Source organism: Silurus meridionalis, chromosome 14 (genome assembly GCF_014805685.1).
Source record: "Silurus meridionalis isolate SWU-2019-XX chromosome 14, ASM1480568v1, whole genome shotgun sequence".
Lineage (NCBI taxonomy): Eukaryota > Metazoa > Chordata > Actinopteri > Siluriformes > Siluridae > Silurus > Silurus meridionalis.
This window is the reverse complement of record NC_060897.1, coordinates 18757390-18778278: the sequence shown is the minus strand read 5'-3', so window position 1 is coordinate 18778278 and position 20889 is coordinate 18757390. Positions and strand designations below refer to the sequence as shown.

General features: G+C 37.4%; 1 protein-coding gene across 3 annotated transcripts in view; it reads left to right on the top strand.

Annotated features, from left to right (window-relative positions):
• Positions 1-20889, top strand: part of itga3a (integrin, alpha 3a) — a 43139-nt gene that overhangs the window by 6396 nt on the left and 15854 nt on the right. For 2 of the 3 annotated variants that reach the window (XM_046866110.1, XM_046866111.1), the window contains exons 2-15: positions 7441-7568; positions 7940-8025; positions 10834-11080; positions 11856-11948; positions 12430-12652; positions 14591-14784; positions 15906-15994; positions 16129-16265; positions 17421-17498; positions 17878-17945; positions 18549-18691; positions 19920-20069; positions 20202-20299; positions 20457-20625. In XM_046866110.1, coding sequence (XP_046722066.1) covers positions 7441-7568; positions 7940-8025; positions 10834-11080; positions 11856-11948; positions 12430-12652; positions 14591-14784; positions 15906-15994; positions 16129-16265; positions 17421-17498; positions 17878-17945; positions 18549-18691; positions 19920-20069; positions 20202-20299; positions 20457-20625 — 1903 coding nt within the window. Of the gene's footprint in view, positions 1-7440; positions 7569-7939; positions 8026-10833; positions 11081-11855; positions 11949-12429; positions 12653-14590; positions 14785-15905; positions 15995-16128; positions 16266-17420; positions 17499-17877; positions 17946-18548; positions 18692-19919; positions 20070-20201; positions 20300-20456; positions 20626-20889 lie in introns of those variants that run through there. The other variant, XM_046866112.1, reaches the window with a different exon arrangement.

The following is a 20889-nucleotide window of genomic DNA, read 5'->3' as shown; positions in this document are numbered from 1 at the left end:
GTACATTCTTTATTGGTCTTCTTCTGAATGGACCAATCAGGCTACACCTGTAAATGTGTCTATGTGGAACAACTGTATATGTACAGTTCAGATGATTTTGGACATTTAAATTAACAATAATCATACTTTTGTTGTAGCAGTTATTTTATGTATTTATTATCTTATAATGTGTTTGTATGCTTGTCTTTTTGGGCCCTGAGATATAAATGGCATCACTTTAAGTCTCTCGTGTTGATAACTCAAAATGTGCACTATCTACAAAATTATGCACACAGGCTATATATTTTTTTAACATTTGTTTTTTATTTCAATCTTTTTGGCATATAACACATTAAAGCTGGAATAAAAAATTAGGTGACATAAAGCAAAATGTGGTGCTATATCTCCTTCTTCTTCTTTCAGCTTCTCCCATTAGGGGTCACCACAGCGGATCATCCGTCTCCATACCCCCCTGTCCTCTAAATCTGCCTCTTTCAACCCAACCACCTGCATGTCTTCCCTCACCACATCCACAAACCTTTTCCTTGGCCTTCCTCTTTTCCTCCATCCTGGCGGCTCCATCTTCAGCATTCTCCTACAGATATATAAATGTGGTGCTATATAAAATAATGGCTTAAGTTTTAGCCCAAATTTTCTATTTTATTTGATTATATTTTATAAATTGCGGTGTTATATAAAATATAATAAAATGAAATAGCAACTTTTGATTTCTACTCTACAGTTACAAAGGTAAATTGATAGATAGAGTATTAGACAAAAATATAGATATACATAGTAAACATATACATAGCAAACTGATTATATTATTAGAATGCATCGCAAAGCACAGGAGGACCGCTAGGTTAATAACAAATACCATAAATGTAACTTGATTACTTTACTTGGTTTTTTAATATACAGTTAACCATGCTACTCAAATATACATATCAAAATGAAAATGAGTAGATCTGTGCAATTAATGTGTAGATTTAATAAAGTTTGAGAGTTATATAGTGTCTGTGAAATGTGTAGAAACTCTGAGTCTTTTATGGTTTATGAGAGACATGCAGTTTCCTGTTGTGTCTATGCAACAAAGATTGAATGGAACGTCATGGAATGGTGTGAAGATTTACTTACACCAAACAAATATATAAATGTACAGATGTTCTTCTTTCCTTAATTAGCATTAAGCCTAGCATGTAGACAGTTTGTTTCTCAAAACATTTAGCTGAAATACCTTGCCATGCATCTTGTAAAACTCTTGTAAATAATAAAAAAAAAAAATGTGCTTGGACGTATGCTTCGGCTCATTGTCTTGTTGTATGGTAAAGTTGGTAAAGCTGTTTTGTAAAAAATGGCAAATTTATTCCACGTAAAAAAGGGTTTTTCCGGCCCATCTCCTCCAAACCCACACAAACACGTGCATTAATATTGTGGTAAACTGTCACTATACCCCCAGACAGAACTTTAATGATCTTTAAAGATCTTTATGTAATAGTACATTATTTAAGATTACATTATTAAACGACCTAATAGAGGAATTAACAATGCCTGGTAATTGAATGTGCAATGTGCAATAAATGGTACTCTACACGTCAGTATAAACTCTTGTGATTTCTGTGTGTGTATTCAGTACTCAAATACATAATATGAATTCTTAGCTAAAATCTGAATACTTACTCGTTTTTGTGATTGTTCAGGCCCGGTTTATTCTGATCATACATTACAGAATAATTCAAAAAAAACATTACAAATATACATGCTAGTTCATCTGTATTGTATTATTATGCCAGAATATCTAGTAAGAATCCAGAACCTGTAAAGGAAATGTGCAGTCTCTTTTTTGTGTGTTTCTGTGTGTGAGAAAGAGAGCGAGAGCTAGTTCACACACAAAAAGTGAGGAGATTTTACAGGAGTGAACGTGTCATGTCTGTGTAAGGTGCAAGGTGTAAGACAGTTGGGGTTTTTTTGGCCAAGAGTTAACTCATATAGAGGAAGTGAGTTTTTATTTTGGTCTCAACCAACACGTCCTACACTTAAAGTGTGTGCGTGTGTGTGTGTGCGTGTGTGTGTGTGTGTGTGTGTGTGTATGTGTGTGTATTTGCAAAGGCATTCAGAGAATTTATTAAAAATTTCCATGGGACACAGTCTCTCTGACAAACAGCTTCAGTCATGCATAAAAGCTACTGAAACCATTACACACCTCTTCAAGTTTATACAAGATTTGGTTTATTTGTGAGACTGCCACAAAAAAATTAAGTCTTTAACATCATGGTAAAAGCATCTATTTGCTAAATATCTAAGTACTTGTGAATGAGGGACACAACATTTTCACCTTATCTGTTCAATTACACTTGTGCATTTCAGGAATGGGGGATCAGGCAGGTAGGTGGCCTGGAGAGAAAAAAAAGCATCTGGCACAAATCTGAAAAATTTGGCTGGCAGTTTTGAAGTGATCCTCTTATATTCGTTTATTGAGCTTTCACAGAGATGCAGAGGCATATTAACAGTCTGTCTACGTGTGCACATTAAAGTTTATGAGTGAAGAGGAGTGACGAGGAGGAAAAAAAGGAGGGTTGTGATGATAAGAGAGACACTGTGTGAGCGAATGTCCTAGATTTTGAGCGCACACATACACAAGTCTTACTTCTTTGATGACTACGCATAGCATATCTTAGTAACTACAAACAAATTTCTGGTCCATTCCAGTATGCCCACACATACAATATAAGGACAAAAGATTGTGGACACCTGAGCACAAGATTGGCATGTGCTTTTTAAACATCCCAATTCCCATTTGCTATTATAATTTCTCCACTCCTCTGTGTGAGATTTGTGCTCATTCAGCCACAAGGGTGTTAGTAAAGTCAGGAACTGATTGAAGTGAGGGGAGGAGGCCTGGGGTGCAGTCAGAGGTACAGGCCACTCAAGATTTTCCACTCCAACCCAAGTAAATCATATCTTCATTGAGCTGGTTTTGTGCACGGTAAATTGCAACTGAACATTATTGCGGTATGAATACTGATGGTTTTGTATAAGGATTTTTGTGAGTGTGTGGGTGTTTTTATTCTGTACGTGGCATCATTAGAGGCCCATGTATATGGGTTAGTGGTATCTGCTCACATCTATGTATGCTGTGTTTTTATAGCTCTTCACTTGCCTGAACATGACTGTGGATAATCTGCTTAAAATCATTCTTTTGTGTTTCTGCTTTCTCTCTCTCTCTCTTTTATGTCTTGTGTTTTCTGAAAGAACATGGCTTTTACTGTGGGCTGAGATTTCCTTAATGTACAGGCAAACGCACACACTATGAATATACACACCTTTATTTCACGTCACATTAGGTTAAATAATTTATTCCGATACAGATAACACTTTGCGTTATAACACTGCGTTGTTACTTTACAAAAACCTTTCAAAAATAGTCATTCGTCTTCACTAACCACTTTATAATGCTTAGGATTGCACTGGATCACTGTTTCTTCCACTTATACTTACCGTAATTTCCGGACTATAAAGCGCACCCATATATAAGCCGCACCCACTGAATTTTACAAATATGGTAATCATATAACTGTCCCTCTTTGTCTTTGTGAATAAAATAGTCTTTGTTTTCCCTACATGGAATGCCTCCTTCTTTTGACTATGGAAACCTGAACGCATGAATTTTGTTAAAACATGCCATGAATAATCTTTTGAGAACAAATGCACAAATTAGAGTTTAGACGAACAGGGAGTGATGAACAGGCTGCATGGTTGGGGCAAGTTTAGGACAGGCTGTGGGTTGTACATGTAGCATGCGGTTAGATGAAAGCAGGATGCAAGTGCATGCAGTAAGGATGTGTTTTATTGTGGGAAAGTCCGTGAATCATTGTCAGTGTTAATAGCATGAGTCCAAACACAGCCCGGTGTAACACAGGACAATCCGTAATCAAAACTTGGATCATAAAATGGACTATAAAATTTTACAGGGAGCAACAGAAAATAACTGTAAAGAAAATAGACAAAGAACTGGTGTACACATTAGGCTAAGCATCCAATGACAGTACAAGGGTAAAGATAGGGCTACATCAGATCTGCTTAGCTCTTGATTTGTTGATGTTTTTACTGTTTGCCTAGACTGAGGCTTGACCATAACCCCTAGATCTTCCATTAATTTACCATTAAAGCATTATTTTTTTGAACTGGTGAAGAAAAAAATTCTCTACTTCATTATTAGTAGAGACACCTTTCTCTCTAATATTTCTTTATTGAAATGTGAACAAATAAATGTTAAATGGTAAGAAAGCAGTAGGTCAGCCACTTGAAGATCGAGAATTATACATGGGAGAAAAAAAGGGATGTGGTAAAACGGACAACTGTAATAGAAAGTTGGGAACATGGTTGGAAAGTATGGACAGAAACGGTCCAGCCGGAAGTGAACTTGTGGATCTTTTGCAATGGAAAATGTACAAATCCCAATGGTTCTGCCGCCTTAGAGAATCAGCCAACCTCAGGGCCAATAGAATTATGGTCTTTGTGGAATGTCCACCTCAGCATTAGAGTTGCAAAAATGCAATAAGCTTTGACATCGATACCAATACAAATTGCCGTATCACAATTCTTTACAAGAAAAATTAACACATTGCCTTAATTAAGCAAAAACACACGGGTCTTTGAACACCAAATATTAAGAGACTGTACATGCAATAGGCACTGGAGCTTTTAAACATGTGTTACAAACATCAGCAGCGTCACAGACCGATCGCCCCATGCCACACCGCATTGCTGCAATAATTCGTGCAAAGGGAGCCCCGAATGAGTATTGAGTTGTGTACATGTTCATACTTTTCAGTAGTCCAACATTTCCCTGTTAAAAATTGATTTATTTATTATATTTTCTTTGTTGGTCTTAAGTAATATTAAAATTTTCTGAGAATTTTGGGTTTTCATTAGCTGTAAGCCATAATCATCAAAATTAAAATAAATAAACACTTGAAATATATCATTCTGTGTGTGATCAATCTAAATAATATACGAGTTTTACTTTTCGTATTGCATTACTAAAATAAATCAACTTTTTATTGATATTCTAATTTATTGAGATGCACCTGTAGATGTTTGTTTTGTTTTCCTGTATGATTCTTAGAAATGTGTACAGCTCTCTAATGTGATATCTGGAAAGATCAGAATGCTTTTTAGCCAGATCTTGATTTTGCCATGTTTGCTGGCCTGCATGTGTTTTTTTTATGTTTATAGGCTGAAAAATAAATACATGCTAAACCTCACTTATTTTTCTGTAGGCAAACACTGACCAAATCATTATTTCCAGCATGTTTTGATTCATCTGGAGTATTCATTCATGTTGTATTCAAGGCCTGAAACATATCATAAGTGCCAGCCTCAATGGAAAAATAAAATTCCTTCTTATTAATGCAGCACAAAGCATCTGCTTTAACATGTTTGAACTCAAGGTGGTAAGAGTTGGAGAAGAAAGGGGTCCACAAACAAGTCAGGGTCTTGATATATTGTGATGTACTTTGAGAATTTTAATGTTTTTTTTCTGCACTAGCCAAATCATATATCCATTTATCCAATAATTATTGGATCATCAGGAGCTCATAATTTCACACATCACACGTCGGTTCTTTCAGCTGAATGATAACAATGTGCACAGCTGGAGCTCAGAGTTGGACAAGGACCTTCCACTCTGATCTCTGGGTTGGTAGTCAGTAGGCGGACTGCTAAAAACAGAACCTTGACAGGAGTCAAGGTGTTCAAGGATGTGCTATATTTAATTATTGATGGAAAGAAAGAAAACTTCTTGTTCATTTGCTTTCCACAGATAGAAGCCTGAAACAGGTTGAAGACAGAGTGCCCTGAATTACATTAAACCTCAACCTTAACAGAAGACTGAAAGGCCAATGACTTTTACTTCTCCTTTGCTCTGGGCCCCTCTTGCTCTACTCATCTCTCTTTCTATCTCTCTCTCTCTTTCTCTCTCTTGTACCTCTCCCAATACACGTCCGCTGTTCTGTTATTTGTCCTCTATGACTTTATTAGCTCTAGTAATGTGAGCTGAATTTCAATCAGAGTGAAATAAAAGCACATGGCACATGTCAAGAGTGATACTGAGGAGACAGAAGGAAAAACTGTTAGACAGACAGACAGAGAGACATGGACAGACCTGTCTGCTTGCAGTGCAGTTCTGAGCATGACTGTTGCTGTTTTCACATTTCGTTCAAGTTCCTTTTGTGGTTTGTTTGCATTATCTCTTGTGTAAATGTCATGTGTGCTTTCGTTTGATTTTTTGTATTGCACCTGCCAAAGCTTTGAGATCTTTAAGTTTAATACTCATGTTTTTTTTTTTTATTGATTCATTTTTGTTAAATACCCATCTGTGATTTCATCCATGTCTGGCGACTATTGGTAATAACCAGCATGCTGGGTTTATACACTTGTTTCCTTCTTTTCTTGTTAAAAACATAATATTGCATATCATGATATTTGTTTATGTTTTTTATATTACACTTTTTGATAAGCACACATGCCCACCCATTTGCCAAATTGTGGAGGCTTAGAAGAGAGCTTATATATTTTTATTTCCCTTAGTGAAGGTGAGCTGATTTAACAGTGGTCATGATCACACCAGTGCGAGCATTGAATCTGACAGTATATCTGATTGTGTGCACATGACTAAGTCTAATCTTGCCATGAATAATCCTATCAGAGCATCATGCATGATTTCAGCCTGACTGGAAGCGAATGATGGTGTGAAGCATTGACTTGTTTCTAACGCAAGCAGATATGAATCAGACTGAATCACACGCAGATGTACTTTCTTTGCAACCGCATTACCAAACGGTGCTCTAGCCAGATGTTTCACAAATTAAACCTTCCTAAGCATGTCTACGCTAGTGTTAGCTAGCTATCAGGTGAGCAACACTGCAAGCACTGGCATTGCTGATACAGTTTACATGCTCAACAGTGTTGAATGCAGTTTTTTTTACTAATCAGAAAGACATTTACTAGACTCTTCTTTGGAAGCTTGTGCTTTGAAAAATGCGCAAACGTTTTTGGTGAATGAAGTGTCAGAGCTTGTGGACCTAAACCAATTCATTTTGTGAATTCAATGGAATCCTTAGCCTGAGGAGTGTGAGGGAGTGGTGGGTGTGTGTGCGGGAATGGAGTATGTTTACATGAGGGTATGTCTGCACATGCACAGGCACACTCAGAAACCCACATGATGTAAAACATGTCAGAGATTCATTACAAGCACCTGAGAAAAGGAGGCCACGGTAAAATAAAAATAAAAGTTTTAGAGTATGTTGGAATTGTGTTGTGATTTTTATTTTGTAAAAAATCTTATAATGAAATGTTTCTATACCCATTTGAGGATCCATTAAACTCTTGCAGCTTTGTTTTGGTACTGTGTTTTTTTTTATGTATTTGAGTCTTCTATTTATTTTTTATTTGTTATAGGCTGCTGGTTGGTGCACCAAAAGAGAAAGCAGAGCCGACGTTACAGGCTAATCAAACAGGAGATATGTATGCTTGCCCAATCACTACAGACCCTACAGACTGCATAAGGACAAACCTTATCAGCTCAGGTAATGTTTGCGAACGTTATTCATTACGGTAAATTACTTGCTAATTAGCTTGTATTTGTTAGCCTAATTGTTATTGTCTAAAATATTGTCTGGTACTAAGATGCCAGTGCATACACTTAAGCACAAGGTTTAAATAAATGTCTTGGCATGAAACATTCACAATGATAACATTTATAGATAAACAGTATTCTCTAAGCTAGCTAACCTACAAGCTACATTCTAGCTATCTAGAATGCTACAAATGATTTTATTATACATTTAGCAAGTAGGCAAGTAATAATAGCAAGCCTATAGTACTTTTTTGAATATAATTGGACTAAATAATCGTGTATGTGTGTGTGTGTGTGTGTGTGTGTGTGTGTTGTGAGTAGACAATGTGGACGCAGAAGACATTATAGAGGGAATGTGGCTTGGCGTGTCAGTGGTCAGTCAAGGTTTGCAGGAAGGGAGAGTGATGGTGAGTGTTACGTTAATGTTTTGTGTATGTTTATTGCAAGTTTTTGTTGTCATATCATAGTAATCATGAGTACTGTTGTATAGTATACTGCTGCTATAGCAACAGTAGTAACCATAATTCTATGACCACACAAAATGAATCAAGTCAAGTTTATTTCTATAGCGCTTTTCACAGCAGACATTGTCTCAAAGCAGCTTTACAAAATTTAACACTTAAGGTGAACGATGTGTGTTTATCCCTGATGAGCAGCCATGGTGACTGTGGCAAGAAAAATCTCCCTTAGATGTTATGAGGAAGAAACCTTGAGAGGAACCAGACTCAAAATGGGAACCAATCCTCATTTGGGTGATATCAAGCATGTGATTATAGTCTTTAAACAATACAGAACACTGGAGAGTGAGAACTAACATGAGCACTGGAATGTAAGCTTATAAGAAAGTGTCCTTTCTACAGTCCTATACATTCATTTGAGATTATGAAACCAGGAGCTACTGAGCAACGCATAAAATAGCTCAACATTTGCACTGAATCAATTGCAGCTCATGCATGTGTGTATAGAAAAATGTGTGTTTTTTTGTTTCAATGCTGCAATCGTTTGCTAACCTTTAGCTGCTATAATATGCCGCTGAAACAAAATGGTGTTTCAGGTGTTATTGCTATATCGCTGGTCGTATCCGGACTATAGGATCTTTGGAAAATTTGCTGCTAGTAATATTATTTTAAGTTTTTGATCATGTAAGGAACATATACAGCGGTGTGAAAAAGTGTCTGTTTTCTTATTTTTTTGTATGTTTGTCACACTTAATGTTTCAGATCATCAAACTAATTTTAATATTAGTAAAAGATAACACAAGTGAACACAACATGCAGGTTTTTATTATTGAGGGAAAACAAAATCCAAAACCACATGGCCCTGTGTGAAAAAGTGTTTGCCCCTAAACCTAATAAATGGTTGGGCCACAATTAGCAGGAACAACTGCATTCAAGCGTTTGCGATAACTTGCCAATCTGCTACAGAGCTGTGGAGGAATTTTGGTCCACTCATCTTTGCAGAATTGTTGTAATTCAGCCACATTGGAGGGTTTTCAAGTATGAACCGCCTTTTTTAAGGTCATGCCACAGCATCTCAATAGGATTCAGGTCAGGACTTTGACTAGTCCAATCCAAAGTCTTCATTTTGTTTTTCTTCAGCCATTCAAAGGTGGACTTGCTAGTGTGTTTTGGATCATTGCCCTGATGCAGAACCCAAGTTCGCTTCAGCTTGAGGTCACGAACAGATGGCCGGACATTTTCTTTCAGAATTTTTTTGTAAACAGCAGAATTCATGGTTTCATTTATCATAGCAAGTCTTCCAGGTCCTGAAGCAGCAAAACAGCCCCAGACCATCACACTACCGCCACCATATTTTACTGTTGGTATGATGTTCTTTTTCTGAAATGCCGTGTTACTTTTTCGCCAGACGTAATGAGACACACACCTTCCAAAAAGTTCCAAGACTTTTGTCTTGTCAGTCCACAGAGTATTTTCCCAAAAGTCTTGGGGATCATCAAAAAGTTTCCTGGCAAAACTGAGACGAGCCTTTATGCTCTTTTTGCTCAGCAACGGTTTTCGTTTTGAAACATGCAGACCATTTTTGCTTATGGTGGAGTCATGAACACTGACCTTAACTGAGTCAAGTGAGGCCTGCAGTTCTTCGGATGTTGTTGTGGGGTCTTTTGTGACCTCTTGGATGAGTCGTCCCTGTGCTCTTGGGGTAATTTTGGTCGGCCGGCCACTTCTGGGAAGGTTCTCCACTGTTCCATGTTTTTGCCATTTGTGGATAATGGCTCTCACTGTGGTTCGCTGGTGTCCCAAAGCTTTAGAAATGGCTTTATAACCTTTTCTAGACTAATAAATCCCAAATACTTTTCTTTTTTTATTTGTTTCTGAATTTTTTTGGATTTCGGCATGATGTCAAGCTTTTGAGGATCTTTTGCACTTTATCAGGCAGGTCCTATTTAAGAAATTTCTTGATTGCTAACAGGTGTGGCAGTAATCAGGCCTGGGTGTGGCTAGAGAGAAATTGAACTCAGGTGTGATAAACCACAGTTTTAAGGGGTAGTTCACACAGGGTAATGTTGTTAAGGGGATGTTCACACAGGGTAATGTAGTTTTGGATTGTGTTATCTTTTACTAGTATTTTAAATTAGTTTGATGATCTGAAACATTAATGTGTGACAAACATTAAAAAAAAAAAGAAATCAGGGAGGGGCAAACACTTTTTCACACCACTGTATATTGTGATCTGGTTTCAGTTTGTACTTATCTGGCACCATTTTCTTTTTAATGATTATCTCTGATAAGTGTGAAACCACATGTCAAGATTTTAAAAAAGTAAGAAATGTGTTACAAATAATGGCAGGCATCAGCAGATAGATGTCAGTCGGTTTACAAAAAATGGAAACTTGGTATATTTATGATTGTAGTTTATAACATCCAATAGGGACAGCACTCTATAGTGCAAAACATATTGGATTAAATAAGCAAAAAGTAAGCATTTCTAACTTGGTGCACAATAGGGAGTCACAATTAAAATCAAAATAAAGAGCTGCTGGTGGGGATTACATATAAATTATTACTCCATGTTGTACATGTGCAAATTTCACAATTGAATTTGGTTAGGTGCACTCTTTGTAAATTATGTAAGGTTGCGTTGTGTTCAAAGCCTATCCAAGGATCACTAAGCAAAAGGCACCGGTCTATTGCAATGGAAACTGTAAATAAATCTAAAACACAGACTTGGTTGTGATGTACTTGAATCCTGTTTAGGCCTGTGGTCATCGCTACAGCAGGAGCATGGACAATGGCGCGAACCTGCGGATGATCGGAAAGTGTTATATCCGGGGGAACGATCTGAGCTACGACGACACAAACGATAGCCAATGGCAGTACCGCCAGGAGGTGTGTAGTCCTAATGGAAACCAATTAATGGAGGGGATGTGTAATATGGGCATCTCAGCCACCATGACAGAAACTGAGGTGATCGCCGGAGCTCCGGGCTGCTACAACTGGCAAGGTCACACATACACACAGAGACAAACAGACACATAAATATTGCTTATGAACATTCCCGAAAATATAGGGAAATATATTGGCGGAATAGGGATAAGGTCTGAGTGCATAGGAATAGCAAGAAGGTTGATTTTTATTGTAAATCTGAATACAATTGCGAATTATTCAGGAACGCTTTAATTTTTTTTCTTTTTTTTTAAGTGTCTAAATTTCTTTTGAAACAACATACCAGAAATCAATCTTTACGTTTGGGCATTGAGACTGACACAATGATGTCATTGTTCGAGTTCCAGGCCAAATGAATGAAAAGAGTCAGAGTCTTTAATCTCACCGTCCACCGACTGCCGTCACTGGCACTTTATCCATTTGCCATATATTTCAGTACGGCAAACTTGAGTGCGCTGACAAGCTTTGAATTTCAAACAGACTCTCTGCCTCTCTGTCCCCATACTCCATTTCTCTGTTGTGTGATTAGTGTTTAGTTAGATCTGATTGATATTCAGCTCACAGTGTACTAATAAAGACAACCAGGACAAATACGGACGAACGGACAGAGAGATTCATGGGTAGAGAAAGAGAGCAACTGATTAAAGGAGGAGTGAAAGTCATCCCTTCTTCTGTTACAGTTTTAATTCGGGATTTGATTGCTAATTAAACGTAGATAGAGAGACTAGGGATGTTAAAAATCAGTTGCTATAAAGTCGAATTTTGCACATGCCAAGAAGGTATGGGATTAAAAAAAAAAGCTTTTTTATGATGATGACCTTTTTATCCTGCAGGTAATTCATATGTGGTTTATAGGAACCCAGATGACTCGTTCGATACGCAGATTATCAAACTTCAAGACATGGAAATCGGAAACATTTACATTGGTAAGAAGTGTGTTTTAGTGCCTATTATAGACTAATGTGTCCTGTACTATGGGATCTGAGTTCACTAGAAAGGCTGCTTTTATCCTATAACGCTTTACTTATGTGGTATGTTCTTCAAGATGTAACCCATGCTGTCTGATAGAGCCGCCTTAGCATTGTTGTTTTTACCTGATTTTATCCATGTGTCTGTGCAATGGTAAATATATAGCCATCTATCCAACTTACATCTATCTTTCCATCTAGCCGTTCATCCTCTGCGGCACACTATCCACCTTCATCTCTCTCTCTTTCTTTCTCTCTCTCTCTTTTTCTCTCTCAATATTTTTATTTTCTGCTCTTGCAAATCCATCCATGCCTATGGAATAGCTGGATATCATCTTTACCATGCAGAGAAGATCCTTTTTTTGCAGTTGTTTTGTCTGCCATTGTTTTGTCTCTATGTAACGAACGCATTGTAAATCTTCTGCATTTTGGCATCCAGGTTACTCTGTGGGTAAAGACAAGGGAATATTAAGCAAAGCCGAAGACACAGTTGTGGCTGGAGCACCAAGGTACCAAAGTAAAGGCTCAGTGATGCTAATGAAGGTCATCACGATTGGCGGTGGCATTAGAGAGCTGAAGGATTTGAATTTAACGCTGGAGGGCGAACAGGTCGGCTCGTACTTCGGAAACAGCATCGCTATCGTCGACATCAATAATGACGGGTAAGACTGGATGCGATTTTGGTTTTTAACACTCACGCTCGCTCCCTATTTGTCCCCAAAAATGTCCATTTGGTTAAAATCTTCGAGCATGCACAATTGTACTCAGAAATTGTTATATGAATTTAACTTTGCTGTGGTTACTATAGAAGTGTGGTTGTTCATTTGGGCAGGAATCATCACACCCTGTTCATTCTGCAAAACTATTGGCTAGAATATGAGTATTATTTTATTATTACAGCCTCCACTCTGTTGGGAGGGCTTTACAGTAGATTCAGGAACACAGCTATAGGGCTTAATTCAGTTACAAAAGCATTGGTTAGGATGGTCGCTGATGTTGGTTGTGAAGGCCTTGTGCAATAGAGCGTTCCAATTCATCTCAAGTGTGATGAGTGCGGTTGAGGTTAGGGTTATCTCAAGGGGTTCTTGCACATCAGCATGGACAAACAATGACTCCATTTGCCTTGCACAGGGCACAGGGGCATGTTATTTAAGCCAATTCAAGTCTTTGTCATTTCAGTCACGTAGAGCTGGTACAGAACATGGTGAAAGAAAACAACTTTCCCCTCCAGGACCATGGTTTTACATAGAACAACAGAGGACCACACTTTAGCAGCATACAAAGACATTCTAGAGAATCCTGTGCTTTTTTGTGGCAGCAGTTTAGATAACACATATCTGGATAAGATGATCAGGTGTCCACACACTCTTGGCTGTATAGCGTATCAATACATACAAATAGAAGACAAATCTTAACTTCTATCATCTAAGGCAAGATCACAAATCTACAGAACAGCTTCAGTGCCCAGTGGAATTCTACAAGTCTGTAAAACAGTGCTGAAGGGATGCAACAGTGTTTATCTAGAAGACGTTCTGTGATTATCTGTGTTCCAATTGCTCAAGAACACAAGGTTCGATACCTTATAAACTGGCAATGTGTTTGTTTGATTCCTTTCTGAATAGCTAAAGAAAGTTGTTACCACATGGGTATAAGAATACTGTAATTCCCATCCTCAGTGGAGCACAGTTACAGCAAACAGGAATGGAAAGAAAGCTTTGATGCTTCCAAATCTGCCATAGGTCTTCGATTGGGTTATTTGCTGACTGTGTAATCATTAAATGACACCTTATGGCATATATAATTATATCGTGCAATTATATGGCAATCTGAGATTTTTATTTCACTATGACCATGTTATAGCTTTATAGTTAATAGCGGGTCTCAGATTCTCTAACCAACCACTGATCCTTTATGGTGTGAATGCAGTGGTACCAAAGTATTTCATGTTATAAATTCCTTAAAGCAGTGTGGTGTAATGTTATACAGTGTGTAATCTTATACACAGTTCGGTTTAATTCTCCATGCCCAACAGTAGTGCTGCTACACTATATGGACAGAAGTTTGTGGGCATCTGACCACAAGATTCATATGTGCTTTTTAAACATCCCATTTCACTTTTATTCCCAATTTTGCTGTTTTAATAACCCCACTCTTCTGGGAGGATGTTCCACTACATTCTCTGGATTTTGGCGTGTGCTTGTGGAGAATTGTGTACTGGTCAAGGTACTGTTGTAGGGTACAGAGGCCTGGGTTGCAGCTTTCCAATTCATCCTAAAGGTGTTCAATAGGGTTGAGGTTAAAGATCTTTAGCAGGCCACTTAAGATATTTCACTCCAACCCATATACAGCATATTTTCATAAAACTGACTTTGTGGCTTGTGTCTTCTTGTTCAAGGGAAGGGAAAATGTCATGCTGCTGTATCCAAAAACTTCATATACATCTGTGTGCTTCTATCTTTAACAGTTTGAACAAGTTTGAACAAGAACTACATATGGCTTGGAAAAGTCTGGTGACAAATACCTTTGTCTATGTAGTGTATATCTGGTCAGTTGATGGTTAAACATGTAATAATTAAACATGCTCCTTTATTTGTGTGCAGATGGAAGGAGCTGATTGTTGGAGCGCCATTTTATTTTAACCGCAGAAAAGAGGAGGGTGGGGCTGTGTATGTGTTCATGAATGAAAATGGCTCATTCAAGCCAAAAACTGATCTGATATTCACCGGTCCAAGAGACTCAGGGTTTGGCATGGCTGTGGCTTCCATTGGGGATGTCAACCAGGATGGTTTTCAGGGTAAAATTATTTATATTCATTTATATAAATATTCAACAATATAAAGTTATAGTGTATATAATGTCATGAAAATATTGACTTGTGATTTGTTGTGATGACTTGCTGATGTGGTTGAGTGCAACCTGAGTGCAAGTTTTTATTTTTGCCCTTTGTGGTTACAAGGTAAGCACTTATGTGGGTGAAGCAGCGCTTTCGGGTTTTTGATGTTTGAAATCTGCTGATGCAGAGATGCCTTTACGCTTTGCTTTAAATTTGCACTTCCATTACAGATAAATTAGACTCGCCCCAAACGAGCATGAGCATTTACTTGACTTCAACCACAGGCTCAAAAGTCCCAGCTCATTTCCATTCTGACTCTGAGTCAGACAGCCAATGTATTATTATGACTGGAACATTGTATAAATAATGAACAAAATGTATAACAAAAAGCAAGTCTTTTAAATGACCAAACTGCTAGACATCTCATTTTAAGCAATGTTATGATAATGTAGCCTGTAGCTGCAGTGTAAAATGCTAACGTGATTGGTGATAACCTTCAGCAATTAATCTCTTACATCAATCCTTGATCCTTGGCCTGTTTTCTCATGTCCACCTTCAGATCATTGTCTCCATACCAGTTTTTTTAAATAGTGAATGTAGATTTTTGACTGTTGAATTGTTAGATTTCAATTCTCTTTCATTTGTGACACTGTGTGACAAAACCTATAGCTGACAACCAAAGTTAAATATTTGAATGTAGTTTTTGAAACTAAAATATGAACGAGAAATTTAATTACCGATCAGTATACTAACAATACACTTTACCAACGGATAGTATTTGAACATGCCTGAGCACACCGTCACCACGTCTGTTGCTTATAATGCCGTTAATTGTACCATGTGCAATCTTAAGTTGTGTACTTTCTCAGTTAAAACTAGCAGAAAATGTCAACGTGATGTAAAGGTGAGGTACAGTTTTGAATCAAGCTTACTGTATGATGTAAGAAAAAAAATTCTTATAGGTCAAAGACTGGGGGCACTTTGTTTCTGCTGCTAATTTCTTTCAGCCATTGCATGATGTGGTCAAATGCCCCCTGGTGGTAATTGAGTTGTACTAACAGTGCAGTGTGTACCTGGTTTAGATTTTGCGGTCGGAGCTCCATATCACGGCTCAGGCAGGGTGTGTGTGTGGATTGGGGGAAAAGATGGAGTTTCACCCAAACCCAGTCAGGTAAGAGGATTAAAGCTGTACAAAAGTGTAGAATTACAGAATGTAGCAGAACAGATTTTCCTCATGAACTCAACAATTGAAATAAAGAGTTTCTATCAAGAGAACCTACAGTCTGTGTGCAAATGTGTGTTCAGGTGATTGAGGGGAAGGACGTGAGTAACGGTGGCTTCAAGACGTTCGGATACTCCATCAGCGGTGGTCTGGATGTAGACGATAATAAATATCCTGATATTGTTGTCGGCTCTCTGGACGATCGAGTGGCTTTAATCAGGTCGGTAAATAGTGCATCAACACTTTCTGCTTTAGTAATTACTCTGTGCTAAACTCATTACACACAGACAACTTTTATTGCTGCTCACTCCACAAAACTTTCCATGTGTGATTTCTTGTCAATAATGACGAGGTCAGGTTTCAAAAATACCTTCAGAAGAGTAAAACTGTAACTTCAAGTATGACTCTGATTAAAGGAAATTTGATGTATTGATGTATTGTATTGTATTATTTATGTTTATCGTGATTATAATACCATGGTAAAAATTATTAACGACGATTTGGATTCATCTGGTACATTAAGATGTAATTTTGAGACTTCATCTAATTAGATCCTGGTAAATTGTATAATGTTGTCCTCTATCAGAAAAAAAAACACAGACTCTACAAAATTCATATCTGCCTTTTGGTCATAGTAATTAGAGCACTAATCATTCCTAAAACAAACTTTACGCTTTGCTTAATCACCTTATGGGTGCTAAATGAATCTATTTGCATATTCTCCTTCTATATTTTTCACTTTTAGTCGTTTATGACTTCTTTTTTTGGCTTATGCTTTGGGCTATTTTGCTTGACAGTGTAATGGGACACATTTAATACACTTTATGGACAAATGTTTGTGGACACCTGACCATAAGATCGCTATGTTCTTTCTGGACATCTTATTTTATTTTTCTGTTATAATAACCTCCAATCTTCTGGAAAGATGTTGCAGTAGATTTTGGAATAGGAAATAATAGAAATTTTAAAATAGATGTGAGGTGAGGAGACCTGGGGTGCAGCCAACATACCAATTCATCCCAAAGGTGTTCAAAAGGGTTAAGGTCAGAGCTCTAAAGCAGGAGATCTTCCACTTCAACCCATGTAAAGCATACCTTCATGGAGCTGGCTTTGTGCACAGTGGCATTTCATGCTGGAACAGGTTTGTTCAAGTGAAGGAAAATGTAATGCTACCACATCCAAAGAGATCCTATACAAATGTGTGTCTCCAACTTTTTGGCTGGAAAAGTCAGGTGTTCCTAAACTTTTGTCTGTATAGGGCTTTTTTTTGTGCCAAAAATGCCCACTGCTTATTGTGTTGCTATCTTTCTATCTGTGTGTGTGTGTGTGTGTGTGTGTGTGTGTGTGTGTGTGTGTGTGTGTGTGCTTTCTAAAGATCTCGGCCTGTCATTCACCTGAAATATGATTTCACCGTGACACCTTCAATCATCGACCCAAATAGCTGTGAGTCCTGGTAAGAAAACACTCTAATGCAGCTTTCTACACACATTTACATGTCGGAAATTTCTGTTCATATAGACAGCAAATGTTTGAAAAATGTCATGTCAAAATAGGCAGTCACCTTGTTTTCGGTAGGAAAAATCAGAAAACATTGGATTTACACTTGAAGTGTCAAACCTTTTCAAGAAATTTCATTCTGTATTAGAGTCAAAATTAAAAGTAAATTTTTGTCATGAGTACCTGAAACACAGACTCAGCAAATTTGACTTATGGTGCATTTCAATAGAATAAAATTGTTCTATTGTCTTCTGTTAGCATGCTGTTATCTTTCTGTGTGTTCTAATGTTGGGATTGTTGAGGTCTTCCTAACTGTGTGTTTGTGTGTGTTGCAGCATTGCGGTCACAGTGTGTTTCTCCTACACACTCAGCACAGGAGGGCTAAATTTTAAAGGCGACATTAGTAAGTAAACTTGGTTTACACTCTGTTGTATAATATCTACCTACCTACCTACCTACCTACCTACCTACCTACCTACCTATCTATCTATCTATCTATCTATCTATCTATCTATCTATCTATCTATCTATCTATCTATCTATCTATCTATCTATAAATCAGAAGATTTCTGGCTGAAGAGTAAACGCAATGTATTTTAGCTCAAAATCGAGTCAGATCTTGACAAAAGTATTGGGACACCTGACCTTTCCTTGTATATGATTGTCTAGGGCGTTTTTTTGATGCAGTAGCACAAAATCTTCCCTTCACTTGAACTAGGAGACCCAAACCTTTTCTAGCTTGATAATGTCACTGTGCACAAAACCAGATCCATGAAAATGTGCTTTGTATCGTTAGAGTGGAAGATTTTGATTGGCCTGCTATAGAGTTCTGACCTCAACCCTATTGAACACTTTTGGGATAAATTGGAATGCTGACTTTATCCTCCTCACCCTACATCAGTACCTGACTTGAATGTATTTTTATTTTTATGTACAGAAAAGCAGAAATACTTTGGTTATAAAGCAGACTCATGCACTGTGTTTAATGCTCCTGTGTGTGTTACAGCTATGAAATACACAGTGGAGGCTGATGTCCAGCAGCGCTCGTCCCAAACCCGCGTCCGCTTTATTGCCAGTGACAAAGACGTGTACAGTGGGTTATTATCGATGCCGACACAGCATTGTGAGACACAGAGACTTAAAGTGATAGTAAGAACAACAGCACAAACCATAACATTTAATAATTTAACTGGGGAATGTGGCTTGTGTTGTGCATGCATAGACCTTTATAAAAAAGGATCAGATTAGCACAAGCAAGAGCAGGATTAGGACTAGGATTGCTGACCGTATGCAAGACAAGCATTTCATACAGTATTAATATACAATGTTTAGTTGTAAGTGCTTAGGTTTAAGGACTAAAAATGCCATTAGAATTAAGTGTTCTATGTATAATATCTCCCTCGTTGCTCGTTATAGCCCCTCTATGGCCGTAGATGCAAAACGAGCACATTATTCATTCTTTTTGTTTTATTTATTCGCTGAGTAAAATTAATGATTCATCTACAATGAGGAAAAATAAGGGACACAAAAATAGTACATTGTAAAACGTGTAGTACTTTTATTAGTAGTGTTCATATTATTATTAATATTAGTAGTAGTAGGCGTATTATTATTGTTTGTTGATGTAAAAGTAGTAATTGTTAAAGAACTAGTAGTACAGGTAAAAGAACTAGTAGTAGTAGTAATAATCAAAGAAGTAGGAGTAGTAGTAGAGGTATTAGAACTTGTAGTAGTAAGATAATATAAAATAAGATAAGATAAGATATACCCTCATTCATCCACACAAATTTCTGTGTTACAGCAGCAAAGAAAAAGTGCAAATATATATATATATATATATATATATATATATATATATATATATATATATATATAGTGAAACAGTTGTGCAAAGTAGAAACAGTAGTAGTAAAAAAAGTAGTAAAGGTAGTAGAACTTGACGTTTAAAAAGTTTTTATTTATTAAATCTCACACTGTATTGTGATGTGGTATTCATGTCTCCAGAAAAGATGCTTGAAATTTTCCACAGACTAAATCTGTGTATTTATCGCCAGCCATAAAAAACATGTTCCACTACCTGCTATACATGGATAAAAAAAGTAGTAGTAGACGTAGTAGCACTTGTAGTCGTAGTAGTTGTAGTAGTAGTAAAAGAAACAAAAGTAGTCGTATTAATGGAAGTAGTACTGTAATAGTAATAAGAGTGGTAGAAGTAGTAGTAGTGCTGTTCATACTAGTAGTGGTTCTATTATTCATAGTATAAAAAGTCTGTCTGTACTATGGTGATTGCATTGAAATGTATTTAATTCTATATTACGGAAGTCAGAAGCTGGTATGTAATCAAATAATTTAGTTTAATTCATATCTGTGATTACAGAAGCCCTTACTTAATAAGGTGAATCCGGTGGTGTTCTCGCTGAACGCATCAATCCTTGAGCCTCAGATTTCCAACGATCAGCTGCAGCTACAGGACCTGAACTTGTTTCCTGTGCTCAGTCATGAGCAAACCCTCACCAAAAGAACAGAGGTGATGCAGGCAATGTGCCTTTTTTATACACATTTATTTATCATTATGCCTTCCTATAATCCCTCCTTCTTCTCTCTGTCTGTGTATCCGTCTGTCCCATTGACCCCCTCCCACTCACTTCCCCCAATGCAGATTAACTTTCAGAAAGCGTGCGGAGAGGATAATCAATGCGAGAGTAACCTGCAGATGACCGCCACGTTTGCCAAAAGCCAGCATGACATCCTTCCTGTGTAACCACCCCATAATGACAACTCATATTCAATTCATTAACAGTAACAAGCATTAATAACAAGAGGAATAATAGAGTGGTAATTGGTTGCTTTTGCTTTGATCAGATATAACAAATATTTACTAAGTTCTGTGTATTTTTTGTGTTTGTGTATACAGTGAGGATGGTAAACAGGTCCTGCAGTATGACTCTGACATTAAGAAACTGGTGCTTCTTGTTAACGTGACAAACCTTCCAACACCGACGCGATTAGCTGAAGATGCTCATAACACAGAATTGAACGTCTCAATTTCCTCCTCGCTCAGATACTCCTCCGTCAGATCTGAGGTGAAAATCTAAGATTCTAATGTGCCAGCGCTGAACAATGTGGCAAATGTTTTATGGTCTGAAGAGACCCAGGTAGAAGAATTGAGCGTACTTGTGGTGAAGCTCGGTGGTGGGTGCAACATGCTATCACTTTAGATAGGACTGGGGCTATGAATTCATAAAATGAATAGATGCAAAAACTAAATCTGACATGAGTTTTCTTGGTTGTCATTTTTAAATGATTTTATATTTACTGTAAATATTCACTCATTCTCTCTGTCTTCC